General features: G+C 39.0%; 1 protein-coding gene across 6 annotated transcripts in view; it reads right to left on the bottom strand.

The window, feature by feature from the left end:
* The window catches only part of PPARGC1A (PPARG coactivator 1 alpha), a 364,561-nt gene that overhangs the window by 19,554 nt on the left and 326,906 nt on the right, over window positions 1-18,101 (bottom strand). For 4 of the 6 annotated variants that reach the window (XR_005626495.1, XM_039698886.1, XM_039698888.1 and 1 more), the window contains 5 exons: window positions 13,272-13,466; window positions 12,185-12,307; window positions 11,083-11,287; window positions 7,117-7,162; window positions 6,935-7,008 (listed from right to left, as the gene is read on the bottom strand). Coding sequence is in view for 5 of the 6 variants with exons in the window: in XM_039698886.1 (XP_039554820.1) it covers window positions 6,935-7,008; window positions 7,117-7,162; window positions 11,083-11,287; window positions 12,185-12,307; window positions 13,272-13,466 (643 nt within the window). In the remaining variant the exon portion in view is untranslated. Of the gene's footprint in view, window positions 1-6,934; window positions 7,009-7,116; window positions 7,163-11,082; window positions 11,288-12,184; window positions 12,308-13,210; window positions 13,467-18,101 lie in introns of those variants that run through there. The other 2 variants (XM_039698890.1, XM_039698889.1) reach the window with 2 other exon arrangements.

The raw sequence follows: 18,101 nt of genomic DNA, 5'->3' as shown, positions 1-18,101 counted from the left end.
TTTTTATAAGGATAGAGTATAACTTTCAATATTTTCTATAGAAATCACAGAATTTCAGAATTACAGAAGGATAATCCCAGACAACAGGGCAGAGTAACAGCAAACAGCAGACACTGGCGAGGAAATAATTTCTCTTCAGGAAGGTACTTTGTATTAGGTTTAAAATTTGCTTCTGTCCAATTTACACTAATATAATTTAGTTATATGCTTAAAATTTAACAAAATAGATGGAGATCAGGGAGTTCTCCAAGGTAATCCAGACCAAGCAATCCAGACTAAGCAATCCAGAGGCTCATGCCGTCCAAGAATATTTTTAGCCCAAGCAATGAGCTTTCCATTAGTTCTTAAGCAAGAATGAAAAGAGAGGGCAGACAGAGTTACAGGAAATGTGTGTTTCAAACATGGTTATAGAGGTCTGGTTTGTATTTTTAAACATGCAACACAGCTCAACAGATCAATGCAAATGGAACATGTTTTACAGTGTTTTGCTGTAAAGAAGGAAAAGCGTCCATCAATGCACAGTGCTCCCTAAGGAGCATAAATGGAGACTGTGAGTCCCATTGCATTATCTGCAATGAATTTATTTCAGAAAATAAGAAAATAGAAGTACCAAGGCATGAATAGTTGATGTGACAGACATGCTTGATTTTGTCTGAATGTCTGGAAAAAATGGTTATGAGCTACACGTGGCTATGCAAATACTTTGCCTAACGCCACAAAATTCAAGGAAACTGAGGCAAAGATTATGGCACCTAAAACATTAGTTACCCCAAATTTAAATTTAATACTAAAAAAAAAAATTGTGCAGTCATTACTGTTTAATTATTTCCTCTAAGTCCTCCATTTTTTCTTTCTTCTTCCCAAACAGTCACTTGAGACAGCCCTAATTATTTCTTACCTTATGCACCTCCTCACTGACAAGTATTTTTGACTACCTGAATTTTTGCTAATATTAAAGAGAACAGTCCTCTTCAAAAATCTGCAGTAATACTTTCAAAGTTAAAGCTTCAGGCTCAGATTGAACAAATAGTCCATAAAACAACTTTCTAAAAAAAAATTTAAAATTACACTTTTACACGTGAAATTATACAGTCCATAGAAATTCTGGGGATAGTTACTGGGTTTTTGGATGTAGTTTTAAAGAAAGAATTAAACAAAAATACAACCACTCCACAATGAACATGTATATTTAAAAATTTTAGTCAAAGAAACCCCAGAGATAATCCAATATTCAAAATAAAATCTTATTTCAAATTCCATGTCTTTAAAGCTTGTCCTGGATATAAGTAAGTAAAACAAGTATAACATTTCCAGAAACCTGAGAAAGAGCCCAATAATCTTCAAAAAGGCAAGGGGGAACACACAAAAAAAAAAAAACCACACGAAAGTACAGCCTGAGCTAAATTTACTGGCACTTCCCTTGCTGGCAGAACAGGGCTGGAACAGCCTAAGAAAGGGCTTCCTCATGGCATCCTGGCTTTTCTCCTGGATTTTAGCAGAAGCAGGAAGTGCACAGACAAGTAGAAACAGATAAATAATGGAAAATGTTCATTTAACTTTTGAACAAACCTACACTGGGTGATGAAGGAGGGAGTGAAGTTTTGAATACACGTCACCACTCCAAGTCCACCTCCAGAGTGCCCCCTGACCCATCTCCAAATTGTGAATTCTGAGAAAACCACTTGGCTGCACACTTGCTCATCTTCACTCTAATCCCTGGTAATCTTCACCGAGGGCCATGATCCCACATCAACGGCATTACAATATTCTCTAACCACGGGATTATTTCACACACACTGATTTCTCCCCAATGTGTACATTTAGGCATTGACAGTACAAAGTATATTCTGTACTCTCTCTTGAACTTAGCAGGTTTTGACAGATTTATGGAAGGACAGATGGCCATTACAGGCTGAAGGCTGACAAGAGGCAGTTCAGAGCATTGTTAACACACTTGCACAAACTCTCAGCAGTGCAGCGCTGTGCAGAATGTAATTCAGACTATAGCTTTTTTATTGCTGCCTATTTTCTTTTGTCAAAAGAGCCTGCTGTGCACAGCAACAAATGGCTGCCATTACCCAGAATGTAATGGGTGTCAGACAAATCACGTAACACAAACAATCAAGAGTATGTAGGTCATATTTCAACAGAGCACAACCTTAGCAATATTTATGATTACTGCATTGAAATGTGCTCTATAATAAACAAGTACCTCTACATCACTCACACTTATGTACTTCTGCACAGCAAATCTGTTAGAAGTGGTACATACTCTACAATCATCCCCCTTAAACAGTCTTTTTTCTTTTTAAAGTAAAAGGCAAGTATTTTTTCATGACATGCTATAAAACCATTTTCTTTGTAGGGACTTTTCCTTAATTGAATAGCTTTGGTAAATGGCACGTTTGCACTTTGCCTTGCTCTGTCTATATACTACGAGCTCACTCCGTGATCTTGTGCTAGAAAACAGCATATATCAAATTGCCAGCACTGCTGGCAAAGCAGCACCATCCTCCCCACGTCTGTGCAACAAAAGGTGTTTGCATATGTGCCAACTCTGCCACCTTGGCCAAGCAACTTCTTTCCAGAAAGTCTCTGGGAGGGTAAAACTACTTTAATACATTCCAAAACTTCACTTCAAAAAAACTTGTAGTGTAACTCCTTTAGCTCATCTCGGTTGATCAGCAGAAATTAGGGGAGTGCCTTTGCATTAAAAGTGACATCTGGACTTTTTAGGACTGATTTTCAATACTGTTTTACACAGACACAGATATTTCTAAATCTCTTCGGTAACTCAGCATTCCAATGTTTGATGATGTTTGCTGTGTTTTGAGTGGGCTGATAATTAGTGTCATTTGGGGAACACAGCCCTGGAACCTTTCTACATGTGCTTTTGAGAGGCATTGAAAATGAATTCTTTCATACCTTTTGAGTTTGAAAATGGATTGTCAAGGGAAACATTATTTAAGGCCACTTTAAAAACTGACCACAAGATAACAGCTCAATTCAGTAGAAGAAGAGTGTTTGTATGGCACTAGATTGCAGAAGCTAGGAAAATGTAATAAAATTAAATAGTCATCATACAATAAAAAACTACATGCTTGTTGAATATTCAGTATAATCCTGTTGTCAGTGCTGGAGAGAATAAACACAGATGCCTGAAAACATCAAATAATTCACTAGATTTTATTCCCTCTGGACAACTCTCTCCATCTCACCTCTCATTTTATCAGAAATCATTCTAAGGTCAAAGAAGTTCTTAGATGACAGATTTTAAGTATTTGCTCTGACAAGTAAGAGGTAACACAAATCTAGAGGTGGGCAAATAGCAGGGTATCAGTACCTTCAACGCTGGTCAAATTCCAAACCACTCTTCAACTTGATTGTGCACATCAGCTTTTCTGATGACAGAAAATATAGCTTTTTCTGCCATCTTTTCAGAAAAATCAAATTTTTCCCCAAGACCAGTGAGCAGTTTTACACTACAATAAATTATAGGGATCTGTATCAAATTAGAGACTTTTTACCAAGAGTGTGGAAATAGTCTTCTAGTTACTGATCAAGCCATAAGCACATAAACCAACTTCATGTACTTAAATGGTGGCTTTGAGTATTTAGGTGTGAGGGTTTAAGACACAGGGAACAGAGAGAGATTAATTAGAAGCCATGCTATCTAACATCTGGCATTCAGGAGTTTGTCTAAGACAATCAAAAGCCTAAAACAATCACTGAGGAGCCCTTGACTGCCAGGAGTAACACTGCCACCTCCAGAATGTGAGTCATCCTCCCACCCCCTGTGCTTGCATAGTCTTGTCTGTCCCTGCCCGACCCTCCCCCATCGTTCTGACTTCTAACAAAGAGGAAAGAGGTGACACCATCCCAGATTTCTGGAAGACACTGGAGAGGTTCAAGCCCACAGCCTCTTAGCAAGGCACTGGCAATGCAGATGGCTCTGGAGACAGAGATGCACCTCTTCCGAGTCTCTTACTCAGAAAGACTCATCTGATACAGGAATTTAATTCACTGCATTAGCATCCCCTGGGACTCCCTCCATATCATGATGTTCTGGTCCAGCTTCCTTAGAACAACACCAAAATAATCAGCTTCAAGAGATAGGACTTTATATAGCAATGGAGTTAGGACACTTACTTAAAGTGTATTGAAAGAATTCTTATGTATGGCATGAAAACACTTCAAAGAATATTTGTTCCTTGTAATGTGACAAATTCATGTTTTGACAGTTTTAGGGAGGACAAAGTTACACTCATGACTACTAACAAATCTGCTGTAAAGCAAGATATAGCACTGGCAAGAGAATGGCTTCAGTTTGACTTTAGATACATGAATCCAAAATGTGTGTGCGACGAAGATTGATGGCTCATGTGGGAAATGTTTTTATTTATTTATTTTTCTGCTCTATAGTTAATTCATCAGTGAGGGAAGCGATGTTGTTTTCAGCAGAGAGATCAAGGGAGTTGCTATTTATATTAAAATACTTTGTGCTTCGATAGTGCAAGCAGCACTGCTAATGGTCTTTTCAATTCAGTAGTGAGATCAAGGTAACTCCTATTTAAATTATAATAAATAGTGCTTGTGTGGTGAAAGCTGCCCTATATAAGGACAATGAGCAATGCGGTTATCTGGATATAATTTGGAGTTGCCAGGGTTCTCACTAAAGAACTTCAAGATATTATTAATCACTACTGCCACTACTTTTTTCCTTACTTTATTTTTGGTTGTTTTTTAAACTGAAGTGGGTCCCAACTCTGCCATGATTTACACACACACATACGTTGTAAGTTCTTCAGTACTTCAGGCTGTTTCTGTTGTGTACTTTGCTTCCAGCACAAGCAGACTCAGGACACAAAACTACTGCAGTACAAATTACTTAAAAAGCAAGACATCCATATTTTTATGGGTTTACATACATACATGAATATAAAAATAAAACCTATGTGTATATACAGGCAGAGATTAAAAGAGCTACTGAATGATCTCCTGAAATCTCCTCACCAGGCATTTTGAAGACCAGAGCAAGTCCAAGAGTCCAAGAGTCACCATTATGTACCTGCTTGGTAACACTGCCCAGTTCCTTCGCCACACAACACTCCAATACTTATTCTTCCTGAATATGATCAGGTTATTTCCTAGCTAACTTCTTTTACTTCCAGAGGGGAAAAGAAATCACAGAATCATAGTAGAGCATTCCTGTTTACATATGTGGCCAATTGTGCTGTTTCCCAGCTTCTGTTGTTTTTTTTTAAATGCACCAGTTCTCCTGATTATGTTTTCCAAGCAACTACAGAGCTGTTTTGTTTCCTCCTCTGTGCACAGCTGATGGAGCGGAATGAATTTGGTAATACCAAGCCCATTCCTGTTGCCACTATGGACGCAGTACTAGAGGACTATCCAGGGGTCAGACTGACTCCCAATTTCTGTCTAGTCAGCTGATGGGAAAAGCTGCTGACTTTTTGGCTGGGAGAAAACACTGCTTCCTTCAGTGATTTCAACGGCTGCTTGTACCACTCTGCTGTAGTCACCTCATCTGCCCCTTTCTTTTGGCAGCACTAAGCACTGACTTATCCATGTGCTTACAAATGGGCACCCTTGCGCAGACTTGCTGTCCAGTAGTGATGGAAGAGGCTTCTCCATGTTTCACTTCACTTCACTTCACTTCACTTCACTTATTGGCACTGAACAGGATTATCCTCCTGCATTCAGTGAATTTTGCCATGTTTATGTTGGTCTTGCAAAATGAAGAGGTGTAGGAAGAACACTTCCTTTTGCCATGAGAGGAACAATTAAGACTGCAGGCTTCCAGGAGTCAGCAGGGAAGTGTTCATGTTTTAGTGCTGAACTAATGAAAAAGTTTCTAGAAAAGTACAATGATGGTTGTAGGAAGGTGAAAGCCCAGTGTACCTAGCAAACCCAGCCTGGGCCTGCTGCCACTGAATTCAGGAGCACCAAGCTAATTTGTGGTACCCAAAGACATATTTTGCAATACACCCCTTCCCCTTCAATGCTAGAGATCAGATAGTTTACAACCTACTGCTCTCCTGAGAGAAGCACATGCTGAGTACATCTCTTATTTTTCAATATTACACAACTGAGAAAGAAAATAGTCTTGGCAATAGGTCAGGTGGAGCTCAATGTGTTCTTTTGTGCTCAGTTCTGGACACTTGAAGAAAACAGAGGCAAAACAGAGTTCAGAGGAATGCTATAAAAGAGATCTGAGTCTGAAGGAATTGACTTCAGCAAAGGAAGAGCAGGCGAATTAAATGAATGCTTAAATGGGTGATGTACGAACTAAACCACTACATGATAAAAAAATCCTAAAAATCTTCAAAAGGTACAAATCCAGGGATCAGAAAGGAAGAGGAAGATAAAGGGAGGTTGTGTGAAGTGTGTTAATGGATGAAAAAGAAAAAACAGGAATACAAAATACCACTTTTAAAAATTACCTAAGCTATGGAACAATCAGTTGTTCAGTGGTAGAGGAGAAAGCTGTTATTTGTGACATATTAATCTAGAAATGACAAAGCACTGAAACATGCAGTCATGTACAGCCCTAGACCAGCCTGGAGACAGACTGAATAATATAACTTTTACACCTGTAGCATCTATTACACCATGCTGTGGAGTTTGTCTTTGAAAGATGGTGCACAGCAATAAACAAATCTATGGGGAAATGGAGAAATACAACAGATAAATAGTTTCATTCATATTTTCTCAGAAATTATGCTCTCCTGTGTAGGTTTGGAGTCATATTTTCAAACACCTTTCTTCTCAGGTAGCTGGATAAAAAAGTAATGGTGAACTGCACTGAAGTGAATCTATGGGAGACTTCTGTGAGATCTCAGCATACCTGTGGTATATTAAAGTAAACACACACAAGCCATGCTTAAAGAAAGAGCCATCATTTTGCATTTCTCACCTGCAGTTCCAGAGAGTTCCACACTTAAGGTTTGTTCAATAGTCTTGTTCTCAAATGGGGAACCCTTGGGATCACTGGAAGACAGGGCACATTTATAAAAACAAGCTGAAATGGAGTTGCTGTAGCCAAAATCTACTGAACCCCCCTCCCTTTTATAAATGTTTGCACTTTTTAATACTTACTTTGGTGACTCGGGTGTCAATGGAAGTGATAAACTTGTTGGTTTGGCTAAAGGAAAAAAGAAAACAATATTAAAAGAAAAAAAGAAAACAATATTTAAACACTCTGTAAAGTATACTGTAAACATTTCTTTATACTTTGGCATTGGGATCATGTGGTAGTCAGTTAGGGCCAAGCTCTGATAGTTCAGTTGTCATTTCAGTGTATCTCAGATAGATAGACTCATCCTGATTCCTTATTTACTAGTATTAAAAGGGCACCTAGATTTCAACATTTACATCAATTACTGTATCTCTGAAATACAGTACACAATGCAAATGACAAGAACCTTTCAGAAGAAAACTGGTACATTTTAAAAATCAATGAAGAACTCTACAGGATACACTGTGAAAATGTAACTTCTCTCAGTGTTAATTTCGACTACAGTTCACGTTTCATTTGGAAACAGGAGCAGCAGAATAACTACAAAGTAACAGAACGTAATGAATATTCAGTTAATTTTACTTCTACAAGATAGAATTTTATATACAGCACTGAGAATAGGTTGTTTCTATGAGGCCAGAGTCCAACCAGTTATAGTCCAAATTTTTACAAATTATGCTGCAAACTATGACAAACCATGGACATAGTCACAGATGGTTAAAAATGGGGTTGAAGCTCTCAGCACTACAATCCCAACATACGCAAAAAACAAAGCTCTGGCTATAAAAATGTAAGCTTTGCAGCTTTTACTCAAGCAAAATTGTATATTCTCAGAGCAAGCCAAGAACCAGGATGTTGTAATACAACTAAGATGCCTTTAAAATTAAAAATTACAGTACTTGCAAATTTTACTTTTCAGAAGTTAGATTGATGTTTTAAACACAGAGAGCATTGTAGCAAGAACAACAGCAGGGGATCTCTTCTGCAGATTAATTACTTAAGACAAAATGTTCCCCTTGAACACTCCTGCACTGCAGATCTTTTGTCCAGAGTGTCACTACTGCATATTTCATATTCATTACAGGCTTGGAGCTCCCATCAACATTAAGGGATTTTATATGCAAATTGATTACTTTTATATGCTCTGGAGCATTCCTGAAGTAATATAACGTTTTCAAAAATTAATTCTCAAAAGCTGCATATTGTTTCTTCTCCTCCCCATATGAGCTCAGGTGTTCACCTCAGGTTCACCTTCCTCAGAAGTCACTGCTGGAGTGAGGAGATGCACCTCAATGAGTTATTTGTCTGGTCCAGCACAGCCACTGATTTGTGCATTACACCAGGTGCAGTAAAACTGAATATAACCTGACACATCTTTGTGTGTAATTTATATACATCTAGGAATACGAATGTTTGCCTGTGGCTATCTAGAGGTAAAACTGGCTTAAAAAAAACCAAAAAAACAGATAGTGAAGCAAGGCTCTGGAATAAAGTTTTATACAAAGGCTTTCCTTTCTTTTTTTAAATAAAAATCTGCACACTCTTAACCAATTTAAGTTAAGGAAGCTGAATGTGTAAGAGCTATTTACATCTCTAAAAAGCCTCTTTCTAACTCTTATTAGTCCTACAGAATAATCCCATATCAGAATATACACATATTGAATTCTGAAGCACTGAGGCACAGTGCAAATCTGCCAGAGATGGGCACAGAACCAAGGCATTATCTCACACTCCCATGTATTAATTTTAGGCAGATATCACTGAGCTCTCCCACTGAGAAGTTCGCATACCAAAACACCCATCAGTTTTCTTATTGCTAGGCAAGAGCTTGACCAAACACTCTTTCTGCAAAGGATTCATACTCACATACAGCTATTGATAGTGTAAATATTTAGCCAAGACACTGTCATTTTCCATAGTGCCTGTTTATTAGAGTTTCAAGGTCTACTGTAGTGGGGTTTTTTTATTAAAAAGAGTTCACATCAAGTTACTTGTCCCTGTAAATTGAAAACATTCAGGTTCAAAAGAACTACATTTCCTCATGGGCAAATTTCAGTGCAAAACCATAGATGATCTTTGGCATGAATGCATTTGTGGACGTTCCCATGGGTTTGCAATATGTTTCCAACAGTATCCCTAAAGGAAAATAACATTTGACTCATCCTTTGTGAGCTTTCCCCAAATTTGAAAGAAAATCTCAGAAAACTATCTGTGATAGTTTTTTAAAACAGAAAGAGCCAATTTTCTTGTACTTTTGATTAAATCTATGAACCAATAACTGCAGGTCTGCAAATATCAGTTAAATTTGCAAGGTTGATTCTGCATGAATTGACTGTCCAAGCTGAAAGCATTATAATCTTGTATTTGCATTATATGCAAATCCATTGATATTGAAGTTATATATTGGTGTATGAGGCAAATTTGCTGAAAAAACATTTCAGAAACCTGTAAATTAAAGCACAGGAAAATTAAAGAAGGTAATTTCTCTGTGCCTGCAAATTCACCTGCAAGACCACTAAAATCACAGTCATCTGTTAAGCACAGTTTTTAGCTGTATGTCCCTTTGGACTTTCCTAACTTCTCCTCCATGCTGTTTCCGCAGCTCAGCGTGCCCAGACCCTTTGAACTGAATCTACACAACTGCTCAGCTGGGGATAAAAAAGCAATTCTGATCTGAAGAGAAAGACTTTATAATCTGTATGTATGTTTGTGTGCACATACATCTCTGTATGGGTATAATATATATGTTCATAGAGCATGTTATACATGATGCACCTTATCACCTTAACATCCAACAGTGTCGAAAAAGCTCCCTGTAACTTCTGGCAGTTCTGCTTTTCATTACCATTGCAGTAACAGACTCAGGTTTCACATGTAGAGCTCAGTCTGGATTCTGCTGTAAAAGCAGACTGCTGAAGCCATCCAGAAGAAGTGACAGTTGGCATAAAGAACCTTTAGGGGCAGTTGGATTTCCTTCTTATGAGAAACATTGTTCAGATAATTTGAGAGCATAATGGGGAAAACCCATACTTAGGATGTCAGAATGTACAGCTGCAAGAACAATATTGAGTGACAGGAAGGGAATATTATTTTTATTAAATTTGCTTATACTTCCTAGTGCAGAATGAGAAAACAGATTTGATAGAGGCTGAAATGCAAGAAAGAGGGAGGGGAAAAGAAGAACAGTTTACAACTGTTGCTTTGAAAATAGCAAACAACACATTTAGGGTCACATCCTGATCTCTGTTGCAGATAGGCAACTTCCATTAACTTTAGTGGAGGCATCCATGATTGGCACTGATGTGTCTGGGATAGGCACACAGCCTTCCAGATGCCAGGTCAACATAAATACATAGATGTATTTTAAAGTAGCAATAATTTTAAAAAGCTCCCTTTGGGTTCGTAAGCTTTTACAGCTTTCCTTTATCGTGGGAAAGAGAGGGAGAGAAAGTGAGAGAGGAGGCTTTAAGTTCTTGCATCTCTGTCACAGAAGCTACTTGTAATATAGATCAGTTTTTCACACATCAGGGGATACTAAAAGTCAACACAAGTGTTTAGTTTTGACCATAAAAAATCCAAAAATGAGAGAGAAAGATCAGGATGGCATCTAAACTCTCAACTATTTACAAAATAAAATTACAAACCAGCATTCCAGCTTTAACAGGAATGACACATTTATTGTTTTCTCTGTAGCAGTGAGACCACTATTTATTGTCTCTTACGGGCTATGTGGCAGGTTAACAATGCCCTCAGTTTTACTCCAGCAAAACAGAAAGAAGCTCACTAATGAACTGGCCTGCTGAACTTGTTTAGGGGTATAATGATTTCTTAGTGGTACAGTTCTCTGTGAATAAGTATCTCCAGATAGCTAACTAATTCTAGCTTCATTATACTGTTTTCAAATTCTCTTTACATAGAAGAGATGCTGGATTTCCAATACTAATCCAAAGAACAGAAGAAGTATTGAGGGTATTTCCAACCATGGTACTTCAGCTTCCCAGCATTACTGCTGGTTCCGAAGCTGTATTCTGCAGTCCCACACCTACCCTGCAGATGATTTGTCTGAGACTGCAGATGGGGCTTCCTTTTGGAGGTGCATTTCTCTTTGCTGCTGTTCCTGTTCTCTGCTGGTTTGGTCTGAGGAGGATCATCATTCGTAGTCAGATATTTGAGAAGTTCAGAGCAGGGACGTCTTTGAGGCTTTTGCTGTTGACAAATGCTCTTCGCTTTATTGCTCCATGAATTCTCAGTCTTAAAACAGGGTAAAATAAAATAAAATAAAATAATAAAATAAAATAAAGTAAAGCTAAAATTAGTGAGCTGAACCTTATCAGAATGGATATAGGTTTTCTGAAGAGATGAGATTTTCAATGAAGTGTTCAGCCTAAGTGTACTAGATCTATGAGCTGTGAATAACTGTTTGCAGAACAAGGAAAGAAAATTACATTTAAAATTCCTAAATGACATTTATGCAGCTTTTTATTTCATTTCTCCTACATTGCAATGTTCCTACTCAGCAACATGTAACTAACAAGACCCTACAGCGCCTTTAGTGTGAGCAAAAAAATAAGCTGGTTTAAACCTTAATTTGCTGCTGATTGCTTGGGCCCAGTATTCACAACTCTCTTAAGTACCCCTAAATGGCCTGTTTTCAGCTACACTGAATGGCAAGACAAACATTGTTTAATACTGCCTGATAACAGAATTATGTCTAAGCCCCCCATTCCATCCAATCAATGTCTAATATACATCTTTTGCCAAGAATCCAGTGTCATTTGTCTTAGCTCAGACAGCTGGGGAAATGGCAGTCCCACATCCTGGAGTCACTCATAAACAAGACCAGACCATCAGCAAATTTTATCACACCCCATCCTACTCTGCATATCAGTAAAGTAGGTAAGAGTAACAGACGGTGTGACTACATCTGAACTCTGCCAAGAGAAGGGGCATAAATGAAATATTCAGAGCATAAAAGAGCTCAGATTATTTTCTAGAACCCAGTCTACAGCTCACATTTAAAAAAAAATAGTTAGAAGATAGTAAGCACATACAATACATTCAGATCTACTGCTTGCTTGATTGCTAAAAGCATAAAAGACCTTATTCCACTTTCTTTTTTTTTCCTTATTATAAAAATTAAGTTTGTACCTTAACAACCACAGGGCTTGTTCTGATCCTGTGATTAGTGTTTGCATGGTTTTGTGTGCTGAGACCACTGCATTCATTGTAATTTAGCTGAGTGTTGGCTGGAGCCAGCAAGAGCTTCTTAAGCTACAAACACATCAGGGAAAGGGAGGTGGAAGGAAAAGAGTAAAGTTATAAATTTTATCAATTAAAGTGACTTATATACATTTTTGCATAGTTACTTAAAGTTAGTTATATCAATTTCAGCAAGCAAAGTACAGTAAAACAAAAAGCACGACTTGATATTCCTCAGAGTAAACAGATTTCATTTTCTTCCGGCTTGGCAGCACATTTCTGCTCCCTTTACTGCAGCATACTGCAGGGCAAGCAGAAGTGACAGGGATCTTGGATTTCTGAATCCATGGCAAAATGAAATTCTCAGTGATCTGTCTGACGTGAAGAGGCCTCTGATCTATACAGAGACATAAACTTTAACAGACTAATGGATATGGTATCAAGATTCGGGTACCTGGCTCTGTTCCCACTGAAGCCAGTGATAAGAGGCTTTCAGCAGAAACAGAATCACATCACAAACCAGATTTACTAAGCAAAATGCATATAAAGTTTCACCCACATCCTCATCCAAGATTCAGTTCTGCCCTGGTTAGCACTAAGCTGGTGCTTACTGGTCAAATCAATGTTAAAGACACAAAATCAGCTCTGCATCTCAACAGACTCATTGGGCCTTTCTTCAGAGATCACAAAAAATGATGTCTAAACATACACAACAAAAAGTGCCCCGAGAAATGAAATACGAGTTAAGACCCATTACCCCGACTTATCTGAACAGAATGATAAGCAAAAGTGTCAGCCCCATTAGCGCAAGAGTTTCGAAAACAACCTTTTCAACAACTTTTTAATAGACTGCCGTATTAATCATCCTGTGGCTATTTGCTGGGGGGGTTTCCCCCGCTTAATTTTCAGTTCTTTACTTGATTTTCCTCTCCACTCTAAATGAAAAGTCCAGACCTTACTGTGACTACATCATACCCATGCAGCGGGTAGCCAGAGGCACATCCAATTCCTGTTAAACAGTAGGAAGGGTTCTTACTAGAGACGGCTCTTCTGCCTCCTGAGTTGGAGGGGCGCCGTCGGGCACTGGGGAGGGGCTAGCGGCATTTTCGTTGGTCACATCTCCATCTGTCAGTGCATCAAAGGAAGGCAATCCATCCTCATCCACAGGGATGCTGTCCAGTGTTTCTGTGAGAACAGCTAGCAAGTTTGCCTCGCTCTCTTCATCTAGTTTCTGTGGGAGAGGACAAAACAAAGAGAGAAAGCAGGTGAGAAAAGGAACAAAACGATGCTTCTGTAGTCAAACTGCCCCTTGAAACAGTAACCTGCAACAGAATCTCAGACAATGTAATTAGCTACAATAAAATGATCCATTTCTGTTCAAAAGAAATCTCTTTGCACTCGTTGCGTATTGCTGGTTTACTTTTCTTCCACAATTCTTTTTTTTTTTTTTTTTTTGTCAGGTGTTAAGAATGATAAGTGATCACTCAGGGATTGTATTACAGGATGAGCCTAAGATGCTGACACCTAACGATGGTGTCAGCCCAGGCTGTCCCTTTCTTTTGCTCTTCAACACCGAGCACCAGCTAATTGACGTGACAAAATTACAGGAATCAGACAGCTCATCAGGACAGCAAAACGAATCACCAGTAAAATACAGAAAACGTCATCCACATATACGGTCCAGTGCAAGCAAGAAAGGGTTTCCCTTCCACGCTTCTGCAAATCATTGCTCCAAAACCAAACAGCTTCTTATTCCTGAGTATTCTGGTGTAAGAATAACCAGAAGCACGCATTTGGTAAATGACAGGTTGTTTGGGTTTCCTTTAAAGAAACATATTAGGCAGGTTGCCTTTGAAGTTGTCCTTTCAAATCACGTCTTTTGAGTGCTCAATACACTATTGTATGCATTTATCAAATTCTGGCTGCAATTATAAAAAGCAGATTAATTTCTAATCAGAAGTGCCTGTAATGTTAATTTATATCTTATTTCAGCAGCAAGAGTTCTTTTTGTCAAATTGAGTAAATTTAAGTGCCTCCTGATTTTTAATGAAATATAGTCCCTACTGTATATTAAGATACAGACTTTTTGAGTGCTGAGAGTTAGAACTGAGAAATAGAACTGTGTAAAAATCATTATATTTATTTTTCAGAGAGATTGGAAATTGATCTTGACAGATCAATTATCTAGGACTCCTAGGCTGATCCTAGTGCTATTGAAGTAAATGAAAAGCCTTTCACTGATTCAAGTGATATCAAATTGGGAGTTTCTCTACCAGCTTCAGAGTAGCTCATCATGTTCCAGGTCCCCACTGTGAAAAAATTTCAGCTAAGTTCAAATCTCAAAGTAAGAAAGTGAACTAGCAGGACAAATAATACCAGCAACACAACAAACAACTAAAAAAAGAAGTTAAAAAAGGCAACAGCAAAACATTGCCAAGTTACACTTTGGGAAAAAAATAATCAAGTGAATCTGGGTATCCCCTTAGCATGACTTTTTTCAGTAATACTTTTATCTAGCAGAATCTGAACAGAGATGATCATAAACCACACAGATAATTGCTCCTGCTAGGCTTCTCTGCCAAATCACACCTCACAGCTTCTAACATAAAAGCTGTCTTTGAGCTAGCAAGCTAAGGCAGAGCACTGTTCTGGTGCTTACAGCATCATCTTCAAGAAACAAAATAAATACTCAGGCAAGCTAATGCTAAGGAAAAGAATTTACTTGAAAGGCCAAAGGCACTTATCCACTGAGAAAAAGTATCCAAATTTTGGTATCAGGTGATTTCCACCGTACTAAGCAGATATATACACACAGCTGTGATAATTCAGTGTGTAGAGAATGAAAATGGCAGAAGGGAGCCAAATTAAACCTAATTCAGCTTTTCACAGCCCCTTTCTGAGAGAAAAAGAGGAAAATTACTGTGGCACTTATAGAATAGTAAGAAAAGGCATTATTGAAAGTGTGTGCCAGTGTTTTTTCCCAATGGCATTTCAAGTCGCTTAGGTGGTGGGATGAATGGTGTGAGAGCCAGCCCTCAAGCCTAGGGTGTCCATGAGGTGGTTTGGCTGTCTGACCCCAGCCCTATACCAGGAACATTTTCAGCAATTCTATCTGGTGGGGCACACTGCTGAGCCCTGAAGCTTATAAAGCTGACAATGAAGCTGGAAGTGTTGCTATTTCTAACATGGAATGCCTTCTTTAATAATAGCATGCCAGAAGAAAACCTGATATTTGCTGTTAGCTGCTCCACTCTCATGCTTTAAACAGACATTCAAGTGCGCTGACATTCAAGAACAGAAAGTTGAGCGGACACCGGTCCTCATCACAGCAATTTCAATTAGTTTTGTACAAGTTTCAACACTCAAACACCCCAGAGAAAGCAGAGGATGTGACAAAGAGGACTCTGTTAAACAATTAATGTCACTTTCCATTATTGCTTCAGTCCCAATTTACAGAGCAAATAAATCAAAGTCACCACAGATGAAGCACACTAGCTGGCTAACACATGTCTATTCACAAACGACATGGCAGCAGGAACACATTAGTCAAGAAAATGACATTGCTAGATAACCTCTTAAAGGTTTAACTATGCTATTGCTAAATAATTGTCCTAAATCACTGTTTATAAAGAAACACAATTATTAGATACAGCAGAAATGGTGCTGAGGAGAGATGCAGAGGGAGAGATGGTTGGGTACATCAACGTCTGAGCAATAATCACTGAAGCAGCAGTTTCCTCCTTGGCTGTTGCAGTCTGAGTCTTGGTGTTGACAGCACTGGGGAGAAGCGACGCCATGGTCAAATGCAGGCTCTTTCACAGTTTCAGCACTGTCACTGCAGAAGTTCACATTTCACACTGGCATCCAACCTGCTCACCACATAGGCTCGGTGGAACAGGAGGAGTTGAGCACCCTCCACCTCTGCCAAGGCCAGAGGATGTGCTGTGTGCTCTCTGGAACTGATTCCACCACATCCCTAACTTCAAGCAGGATCTTAAAAGAAGGATTTGCTTCTTTTTATAGGAGCAGATCCTAGGTATTTAGACTACCTAAATGAACTACAGTGTGTAAGACAAAGGACCAGAGGATAATCTCAAATGCAAAGCTGCATGGCAAATGCAATTATTAAACTTTAATGAAAACAATTCATAATGACTGCATGTTGCTAACTTGTCTTTTTAATGCAGAAGCACTTATGCATCACTTCCAAATCACACTGTTATGTTAGCATAAAGACATTGGGGCCAGATATGTTTTGATTCCTGTGATTTTCACCCAAAGGAGGCAAGGAACACAAGTATGCCAATGAATGCACGTACTTCTGTGTTTCTGACAACAGAAATTTCCAGCATATCCAGAATGTTATTAGCTCTGAAAGGAAATAAAATTTGGAATTTATGTCACTCTTTATGGGTGAATGCCAGAGAGGTAAACTGCCAGAACATCAATCAATCCTCAAACATGAGACCATCTAGGAGTCCAAAGACCATGGAAAGTTTCTAACTGTGCTCTTCTCTGCTTTTACATGTTTTGCTCTAATACTTTAATATTTCTACAGCACTAAAAATAATTCTCAGTCTGAAAACACTGTAATAGTTGTGTAACAATCTAATTGCATTTCTGCCTTCAGTAAAATGTCTCCAGAGATATTCTCTCTTTGGCCAGTGAAATGAGTTGATAATTTACCCACGCAAAGGTATTTAAATCCTCTACCCCTGATGATTCCTTCTCCTTTGCTTATTCTGACTATTGATGGAGCTGGGCTCACCCTGTGGTTAGCATTTTATATCTGTAATATCTGTTACTTCTCAGCAATCCACAGAGGCCAAAGATTGAGCTGTAACAGAAGCTTGTCTATACTGTCATTCACAGGCATCCCTTTAGGGTGCATATAGGGAGCAATGCTGCAATTTATCCTCAACTTTTCTTCCTCTAAAAAAATCATGCAACATTTTTAAATCTCTGTCATTACCATCAGATTGGATTAGAGAAAACCTAGGAAAGCTTGAAATCCACAAGTCCATGGGCCCTGACAGAACACATCAATGAATGCTGGAGAGAGCTGGCAGAGATCATAGTGAGGCTGCTTCGTGGTCATCTTTGAAAGGTCATGGAGATCAGGAGAGGTGTCTGAGGACTGCAAGAAAGCAAATGTCACCCCAGTCTTCAAAAATGGCAAGGAGTCATGAGTGGCATCATGAGTGGTGTTCCACAAGGTTCAATACGGGACCCAGTATTGGCCCACTCAGCGACAATAAGGCCAGTCAGCCTCACCTCGATCCCTAAAACGGTGGAGCACCTCATTCTGGAGGCCACCTATATCCACATGGATGACACAAAGGCGATCAGAGGTAGTCGAGCATGGTTTCACTAACGGTAAATAAATCATGATTGACCAACCTGATTGCCTTCCAGGGTGAAGAAAATACCTGGATGGATAAGGGGAGAGCAGTGGATATTGTCTACCTTGGCTTCATCAAGGCTTTTGACACTGTCTCTCACAACATCCTCATAGGCAAACTCAAGAAGTGTGGGCTGGATGAGTGGACAACGAGGTGGATTGAGCAGATCCCAGAGGGTCATACTCAGTGGCACAGGGTCTAGTTGGAGGCCTGTCACAAGTGGTGTCTCCCAAGGTTCAATACTGGGCCCAGTACTGTTTAATTTATTCATCAGTGACTTGGATGAATGTTCAGATGCCCCCTCAGCAAGCTCATGGATGACACGAAGCTGGGAGGATCTTTGGACTGATCCCCTTGAGTGCTGTGGGTGAAGAAAATACCTGGATGGATAAGGGGAGAGCAGTGGATATTGTCTACCTTGGCTTCAGCAAGGCTTTTGACACTGTCTCTCACAACATCCTCAT

This window comes from Passer montanus, unplaced genomic scaffold, assembly GCF_014805655.1.
Source record: "Passer montanus isolate IOZ18808 unplaced genomic scaffold, ASM1480565v1 scaffold13, whole genome shotgun sequence".
In the NCBI taxonomy this organism is placed as follows: Eukaryota; Metazoa; Chordata; class Aves; order Passeriformes; family Passeridae; genus Passer; species Passer montanus.
The sequence above is the reverse complement of the archived record's forward strand: the minus strand, read 5'-3'. Positions and strand labels throughout refer to the sequence as shown.